We start from the raw sequence: 9,746 nt of genomic DNA, 5'->3' as shown, positions 1-9,746 counted from the left end.
CTGGTACAATAGGTTTTTGGCAGGGATTTAGGTGATGTGGGTGGAGGTCAACATTGATGCAACCTAAGTTCTTAAACCGAGTAGAACACTAGGAATGTGAATTAAGATACTTGCAATATCATATAAACAAACACCAAAATGATAAACACTTAGCAGAAAACTTATATAAGAAATTTGTTAGAAAGTCATATAAGAAAGAACAAATAACAAAACACAAACTATAAACACTCAGAAAAACCATGAATGATCACATCACATGCAAGCACAAACTAGAAAATATGCTCAAAGAAAAGAAAAAATAGCTAACCACTACAAGACTTTGCTACTCTGGCAAATACCAAAAGAATAGGGCACATCACCACTTACTACTCATAATAGTTTAGAGAAAAAAGATACAAGTGAAAGGAAAACCGTAAAGAAAAGAAGTAGAAAGAAGACCAAGGCAAAGTAATAGAGGATAGGGAGAAGACAAGCTCACAAGCTAAAAATTCTCAACTTTTTTAATTGATCACATTCCAAAAATTATTTTAACTAGAGAAGAAAAAGACAGATGGAAGGGAAACCATGAAGAGAAGAAGTAGAAAGAAGAATGAGAGGAAGAAATAGAGGCTAGGGGAAAACTAGCTCACAAGCTAAAAACCCCTCAGTAATTGATCACATTCCAAAAACTCTTCTTTTCACAAAGGAATTCGACCTCAATTTATAGGAGGAAGAAAGGGGAATAATATTTAATAGATCACATAAATGTGCCTCCAAAACAGCTAATCAGAACCACCAAATTCAGCCCATATTAATACTCCTTGCATAGGAATCAACAAAGAGAAAACTGAGCAGCCAACAACAGGAAAACTGGCCAGTCCATAGGGAAAATCGAGAAGACAACAGGCAAATCGAAAAGCCAATAGGAAATCCAAACAACTAGCAGGGAATCCAAGTAGGCAGTAGGGAAAACCAAATAGCCACAGGAGAAAAGGAGCAAGAAAACACAAGTAGAAATGCAATGAAGTGTACTGACCCGAGAGCACCAAACCAGGCATGATCATAACTAGATTTCCATCATAGGGCCTTACAAAATAAAATTACATCATGTCCAAAATATAAAAAAACATAAAATAACAAATCTTGACTACATCAATTCTCCCTTGGTGGAACAATGTTCTCTTGATGAGGATGCTTCAATAATATGTTGGTAGATATTTCTAACGATGAAGCCACAACTCATTAGCTTCTTGAATTGAAACTTCAGCTTTTTGATTGTTTTGATTGCCCGTTTTCTTTTTATTTATTTATTTATAGAGAGAAAGGAAGATTTGACCTCCAACATAAGTCTCTGATACCAAATTAATGCAAACTATGTCTCTGATATCAAATTGATGCAACTTAAGTTCTTAAACTAAGAGAACACTAGGAATGCAAATTAAGATACTTCCTTTCAATATATCATAAACAAACACCAAAATGATGAACACTTAGTAGAACACTAATATAGAAAATTTGTTAGGAAGTCACTTAAGAAAAAAAAATAACAAAACACAAACTATAAACACTCAGATTAACCACGAATAGTCACCTCAAATACAAACACAAATTAGAAAAGGTGCTTAAAGGAAAGGACAAAATAGCTAACCACCATAGAAATTATAATTCAACACAAGACTTTTCTCCTCCAGCAAATACCAAAAGAACAAGGCACATCATCCCTTACTACTCATAGTAGTTTAGAGAAGAAAGGGGGAATAGCATTTAATAGATCACAAAATGTGCCATCAAAATTCCCAATCAGAATCACCAAATTCAGCCCACATTAAAACTTCCTATGTAGGAATCAGCAAAGAGAAAACCAAGCAGCCTATAGGGAAAACCTAGAAGATAGTAGGGAAACAAGAAGCTAGCATGGAACTGAACAACCAGTAGGAAATCCAAATAGCTAGTAGAGAATTCAAGCAGACAGAAGGGAAAACAGAACAACCACAGGAGAAAAGGAGCAAGAAAACACAAGTGAAAAGGCAATGGAATGTATTGACCTGAGAGCACCCAACCAGGCATGATCATGGCTGGACTTCTATCATAGGGCCTTACAAAATAAAATTACATTACGTCTCTGGTACTAAATTAATGCAGCATAAGACTCTGATACCAAATTGATGGAACATAAGTCTCTGATATCACATTGATGCAGCCTAAGTTCTTAAACGAAGTAAGAGAACACTAGGAATGCAAATTAAGATACTTTCTTTCAATATCACATTAACAAACACCAAAATGATGAACACTTGGTAGGAAACTAATATAGAAAATTTGTTAGGAAATTGCATAAGAAAGAACAAATAACAAAACACAAACTATAAAACTTAAAACAACCATAAATGGTCACCTCACATGCAAACACAAACTAGGAAAGATGCTCAAAGAAAATGACAAAATAGATAACCAACACAAGACTTAGCTCCTCTGGCAATACCAAAAGAACAGGGCATATCATCACTTTCTACTCATAATAATTTAGAGAAGAAAGCTACAAGTGGAAGGAAAACCGTGAGAGAAAGTAGAAAGAAGACCGAGATGAAGTAATAGGGGTAGGGAGAAGACCAGCTCGCAAGCTAAGAAACCCTCAGGTTTTTTAATTGATCACATTCCAAAAACTCTTTTAACTAGAGAAGAAAGATACAGGTGGAAGGGAAACAATGGAGAGAAAAAGATGAAAGAAGACCAACAATAACATCAACACAATAACAACAAGGCTTTATTCCACAATGTGGGGTCAGCTACATGAATCTTTTTTCTCCATTATGTTCTGTTAAGAGTCAAATTCTCATCTAAATCTAATAAAGAAATGAAATTTCTAATATTTTCTAACCAAGTCTTTTTAGGTCTACCTCTACCTTTCTTAATATAAGTCAAATCTAATGCATCTACTTGAAATTACTAAACGACAAGAGGGGGGGGTGAATTGTAAAAATCTTTTTCTTAATAAAAATAACCCTAAACAAGAGTTCTTGCTTCAGTTGAAATTTTCCTCGATCGTGTTTCTACCAATAATTTCTCAAGAAATCTCTTTTTTTTTCTTGGAGTGTTATTTCGTGTTAGGATAGAATAAATCAAGATATTTTAAATAAAATTTTCAATCCATCAACCTTGCAAGCCAATAAATTTTCTATCCAACACCTTAAATTTGAATATTTTATAAGAAATTAACATGCATGCAACTACTTCAAATTATAATAATAACTACTAAAATCTTAAAATTGTAATAATATATAATGCAATCAAGATTTTTTTTTTTTAATTTTATTAAATTCTTCATGATTTGACAGTGATCCATACATTAATATAAGAATATGATAGTTTATTTTTTATTCATATGTTAAGTTATTAAACAACCAAATCTTGTGTATTATTGAGATATTTTTTCTTCATTTCCATCTAAAAATAGTAATTAATTTCACTGTTATCTTATCAAAAATAAACAAATTTTTAATGAAAATATCATGAGCAATTATTTATTACAAACTAATAATATCTTGAAATAATTATATGCACATATGAAGTGTTTCATTTTTTTTTCCTCAAAGTGGAGCTTTTTTTCATTTCATAAAATAAAAACTATATAAATGCATAATTTTTCAGAATAAAAAATAAGAATTTATAACACAGAAAAAAGATAGATGGGTTAAAGCTTTATTTGGAACAGTTTTCATACTATTTTTTAGCAGCTTTTTAGCACAAATTGTTTCTTTGAAAGAAGCAAAAAAATATTGGTGAAAGGATGTCTCAAATGAAGCGTAAGTTTAATGATGATAATGATGAGTGCTTTAAAAAAATTTTTGAAAAGCTTAAGAATTGATTACTTTATCCTCCTATGACTTGTATAGCCAAAATTTTCTACTACCAACTATTTTATTTAACTAATTATATGATACTTAGATATAAATGCAAGGATTTTCATGTAACATATTCATAAAAAAGAATAGGAAAATATATGATTGTAGAAGACTGGATCATGTATTGGCAAAAAAAGCAAGACTATTTAGGATTTCTTCAGAGTTGTGCTGAGAGAGAAAATATTAATGCTCTCTTCTTGCTTGGATTGAATCTAATCAACTTATATGATTCAATACTCATTATATCTTTTGAGGTTAATTATAGCATTGAACATCTATATGTTATTCATATATATGTTTCATACCAATGTTCATTCATACAAATTCGAAATGTTTGATAAGTAACTTTGTAGGAGGAAATGTTCAATCGAGAAAAATATGATGCTGGTTTGCATCAACTTCAATTGGCATCAAGTCAATGACATATTCTTCTAAATATCTTATGGGACTTTAGTGGTTTCGTGATTATTCATCTCACTCGCATAATATTGATCTTTTGAACGATGTGTCGAGTAATACACATCAATGCCGAAAATAAGATTCACATATCTTCAGCAAAATGATATGGAAAAAATGACCTTCATTATCATTTATTCGTTGTGAAGATTTGTCATGTGGAACTTAGCTTTGGAATGAGATAATCTATGGTTACATAAGAAAGAAATTAAACGAAGGTTTTGTAGCATTGCCAGTAAATAGACGCATGAATACAAGATGTTTGTCAATATGAGATATTTGTATGCATGTTAGGAGTTTTTTTTTTATTTTTACTTACTATGTTTAATTTTCGAGTTATGGAATCTATCGTAAAATATTGATAGAAATATAAGATGTTTTGTTGATTTTAAATACTAAATTCACTAGATATGTAGGTTGTTTTGTTGTTTTAACTTTTAAAGTAAGATAATAAATAAAACAATATTGATAGAAATAGGAAGAATGAAATTCTGTTACACTTAGGATTACAAAGAACGAAATAATCAAATGAAAAATATATGAATTATTCAGAACATTACTAATAAATAGGGCTTTAGCAACCTTTTTTTAATCTATTGCAGCAATTTAAAACACTTAAGAAATAAGTGCAGTTATTTAATGACCACTACAAATCCATTATATTTGTATTTGCTAGTAATGTATTTTGCGACGGTTTGTGAACCGTTTCAAATCTGCAATAGCAGCGATTTTAATCGCACTTATTCTACTATAGCAGTTAAAACGACTGCTATTCTTTAGCATGAAAAAAAAAGTCAAAACCAAATTTTGTGATCAAATTACAAAAATGAATAAGAGCACTGCACATATATGAATTAAGTAAATATTATTATCAGCAAATAAATCTTATGTTTGATGTGTTAAAATTAAAAAGAATAAAATTATAAACAATCAAGCAATTGATTAATACTTAAAGGCAATACTACATACAATGCAAGAGAATAAGTTTATTAATTTTACGCAAATTATAATAATTTTAAAATTTTCATACTATAATATATATTCAAAAACACAAATCAACATATTTTTTTCTATTTTCATGTCCTTTGAGAAACTCTTACATGATAAATTACTACAATTGTGCCTATCACAACAGGCTGTATGATTTCATGACTCAAATTTAACATAATAAGTCAAACAAAAAAACTCCTACCAAGTAGCCATAGATACAAAAATTTCGTATTCATTATTCCATTTACAAACATCGCTACAGAAACTTCTTTCCACTTGTACCTCAGGTAGCCATAGATAATCTTCTACCAAAACTAAAGATATACATGACCAATCTTTACAAAGAATAAGAGGCAATGAAGGCCATTTTTGACAATCATCTTGCTGAAGATCTTGGAAGCTTGTTTTTGATATTGATGTATATTACTTGATATCTCGTTCAAAAGATTGATTCCATATGAGCTAGATAATCATCACGAAACCACCAAAGTCCCAAAAGATATTTGGAAGTAATATATCCTTGATTTGATGTCAATTGAAGGCGATGCAGACCAACATCATACTTTCCTCTATTGAACATTTCGTCCTACAAATTTACATATCAAACATGTTGAATTTGTATGAATGAACATTGATATGAAACATATATATTCATAATAGATAGATGTTCAATGTTAATAACTACTAAATCATAAAAGTAGATAAAATTCAAGAAAAAATAATTGCTTACCAATCCAAGCAAGAAGAGAACATTAATATTTTCACTTTTAGCACAAGTCTGAAGAAATCCTAAATAGCCTTGCTTGTCTTGCCAACACATGCTCCAGTCTTCTACATTCATGTATTTTCCTATTCTTTTTTATGAACATATTGCATAAAAATTCTTACATATGTACAAAATCAGTACTATTATATATAATTATCTTGTGATTAGATAAATAAAAAAATTAATCTTAATTAATAAGTAATGATATTTTTTTAAAAAATAATACTTACGTTTGTTTGAAATATCAAATATCACTGATAGGTGTTGGAGAGGTTATAAGAGCTTCTAATAAAATTCTCTCTAAAAACTCAGGTGGCAAGGAAGAAATGTCACTCTCTTTTTGATTTATTCATGATTCCCTTGTTCTTCATGTTTGCTCCTATTTAGTAGCAGGAAACAAGCAGATCATAAAGAAGAAAAGGAAAAATAAATATATTTTTAAAATTATTTGCATCATCCATCATACAATATATATTTTCACTGAATAAATTGTCTGATTGCATGCTATTATATCATTAAGTCGTTCAATGAGTTAAAAAAAATAAAAAAATTTGGCTACTTAAAACTCTGAAAGAATCCAAGTATAGATGAGAAAGAAGTAATGGAAATCTTAAGAATAATTAATGAAAAAAATCAGAAAACACAGCATTGTGCTTATTAACTCAAAAATAGATAAGAAAATTATTTTTTTTCATTTTTTAAATAAAATCACCTGTAAGTTCTCTGTAGAAATATACCGAGGAATCAAGATCTTTCAATCCATGATACCTTACGCTTGCTGTTCTGCTGGTCAATACCAAGGCAGGAAACCCGTGGATCCCATATCTTGAGAAAACACTGTAAAAAAGACAAAATATGAAACACTGTAAAGTTGTCTTTTGATCAGAAAACAAATCATTCACTAGAAATCAAACATACATGACTGGTCGTAACTATACCTGGGCATTGCAGAATATTGTTCAACTGCAAAATGCCTTATTTGTGGAAATATGGAGCCGAGTGTATCAAATATGGATCTACACTTTTGTGAGAATGGGCGCCACGATGCATAGAAAAAAGCTGAATAATAGGTTCCATCCTGAGCATGAATCATCTCTCTATCGAGAGTGCCACCATTAACCTGCCCATTTGAGGTGTAAAACTTTGCTCAAAAGACCAAACACAATTCATCAATATACTTATAATCTTAATCTGCTTCAAGCAATTATTTTAGAAATTATTCTCCAACAAAACATTAAAATGGTGATTCATGAAAAAGATCTAAAGATTGCAAGATAATAGTGAATATTTTCATGTGGGTGAATATTTTCGAAATAAACCTTCATAATTCCCTCCCAATTTTAGTTTTCTATGGTAAGTAATCAAAGGTAGAATTAATCTCCTTTGAGCCTCCCTCTCTCCTTCCCTGTCGCCCACACTAGTTGAGCCCACAGGACTCTTCCACTCGCCAGCTAGACCGCCCCCCTTTGCCAGGGCCAGGTTTATTGGCTGGACTAGCTTAGCCAGTCCATATGAATATTTGTTATAGTCTTCCTTAGGAATAGTAGATTTAGTTTTATATTTGTTTCTAAAAAATTCTCACGTTTGCTTATATATATAATGTTGTAGTAGAAAACATCAATCAATGAATATTATCTCTCATTTTGAAGCATAAGCTTTATGATTGTGTGTTTATTCCCTGGATTGGGAAAACACTCAAACTTATTCCCAATCTCCTAAGGGATGTGGCAAGGCAAGCTAATGATCCTTCAAAATCTGCACCATTGAATTACCTTAAGATTAATGACAACTCTCCAAACAAATCAATACTAATCTCAATTCTCAAGGCTTCATTTGGGATCTAATTGTCAAAATTAAATCCAACACTAATCTTAAGCCCAATGCTTCCAATTTTACATATATTACATTCAGGGGTATGATGTTATAATCTTAAAGGTGAAGGGTCACAAATCCGTAAACCACAAATGAACTTTAGGGAAAAAAAATTCCCTGCTCAAAGGGAGCTCCCATAAATTACGAATTTCAAAGAAGAAATGTAAGAACCATTGGGAGATGCCATTACATTTTTTTGGAAAATAAAAAAATTGAGCTATTTTCATCCTTTCTTTTGACTTACTTGAACGTCAGAATGTCTACCCAGAGAAACACTCCTTTGGTCAAACTCACAAGTTTTTAGGTTTTTGTGTAGGAATCTAGTGCTCATTTGAAATAGCATATCACAAAGAGCTTTATTGAATTCGGATCACATACAAAATGCAACCGTAGTGAACGAACAAACAAAAAAATTACATGCTCTGCATTGATCTTGCGATATACAATCTATAAATCCAAAAATAAATTGATTTGTTCATGCTACCAAAAGAAAGCTCGGCAGATCATACCTCGTCAGAAACAGAGCGCTCGATCCTTAGAGGGCACTGCCGCGATCTTTGAGCTTCCACTACTTCGACTACGTCCGACGGAGGACAGGTCACCGGCGCCGCAAAAAATCCGCTACAGAGTGACAAAGCTAGAAATGAGAAGGGGAGCAGGAAGACGACGAGAAAGTGAGATGCCGACATAGTTGGAAAGAAAATCGCTCCAAGGGAAGATGTGATGAGAAAACGAACTGAAAATTCTGGGACTGCCTCTCTCTTTCTCTAAATACTCGGGCGGGCCGGGTAAATTATTGGGTTCGGACATACTGGACTGCCGTTCGTAGCCAATCAAAATGCTCCACCTCATCCTCTACTCTGTAATAAACTCGATCGCCCCTAGACTTCCACTCGGCCGCCGATCACCACCCGACTTAAGCCTGATTGTCGTCGGACCACCGCCCGGCTGCCAACAACAGCCGAACTTCCACTCTTCCGCCAACCGTTGTCAGACTTCGGCCCGACCTTTGTCAGACCACCATTCGGCTGCCGACTGCAACCAGACTTCCACTCCGCTCCAAGCACCGCCGGACTTCAGCCAAACCTTCATTGAACCATCACTCGGCCACTGCCAGACTTCCACCCAATTATCGACTTTAGCTCAATTTTGATGCAATATAGCTTTGGTTAATCAACTAAAATTTAAAGTTGGGTTTATGTTAAAATATTTATTTGATTAAATTTGAGGTTCAGACTGGCCCGGGAACTCAAAATTGATCCAATTAATATTCAGGTTGAACCTTAAATATGTCAAGTTTAGGATAAGGATAATACTTTCGAGTATGTGTCATGTTCGGATTAAACCGGTTGTTTTGATCTAGCTTCCATGTTGGTCAACAAATTTGGGATGGCTTTAGTACTGCTATTTAAAATTTATTTTTAGTATAAAATTTTAATTTTTTATTAAAATATAACTTTAAAAAGCAATAAAAAAAATCATCCCAAATGAAACTTAAGGCTTATTTGAGACAATTTTTTACCACTTTTTTTCTTTTCTTTTAAAAAAATTTTGTATTAAAAAATTATGGTATAATTCATGAAAATAATTGTCCCAAATTAAAACAGCTTTCTTACTATTTTCTAAAATAATTTTTAGCATAAAAACTTTTAATTCAAAAAAAAATTATTTTAAGTAGTCAAATAACTATCCAAAACAAAATGTAATGCTTCGTTTGGGACTGCTTTCTTACTGCTAATAAAATTTTTATGCAAGAAAATTATTTTAATAAAATAGTAAAA

General features: G+C 31.9%; 1 protein-coding gene across 1 annotated transcript; it reads right to left on the bottom strand.

Annotated features, from left to right (window-relative positions):
* Nucleotides 1–5,461: 5,461 nt before the first annotated feature.
* LOC110107755 (5'-adenylylsulfate reductase-like 5) lies at nt 5,462–8,705 on the bottom strand. Its single transcript, XM_020838127.2, has 4 exons — nt 8,475–8,705; nt 7,032–7,213; nt 6,806–6,930; nt 5,462–5,913 (listed from the first exon to the last, which is right to left on the bottom strand). Exons 1-4 carry the CDS (start codon nt 8,652–8,654, stop codon nt 5,897–5,899), a joined length of 504 nt encoding a protein of 167 aa, XP_020693786.1. The 5' UTR covers nt 8,655–8,705; the 3' UTR covers nt 5,462–5,896.
* Between the last annotated feature and the right edge of the window lie 1,041 nt (nt 8,706–9,746).

The sequence above is a fragment of the Dendrobium catenatum genome, unplaced genomic scaffold (genome assembly GCF_001605985.2).
Source record: "Dendrobium catenatum unplaced genomic scaffold, ASM160598v2 fragScaff_scaffold_506, whole genome shotgun sequence".
Taxonomy (NCBI): Eukaryota; Viridiplantae; Streptophyta; class Magnoliopsida; order Asparagales; family Orchidaceae; genus Dendrobium; species Dendrobium catenatum.
This window is presented reverse-complemented; position numbering and strand designations above follow the sequence as displayed.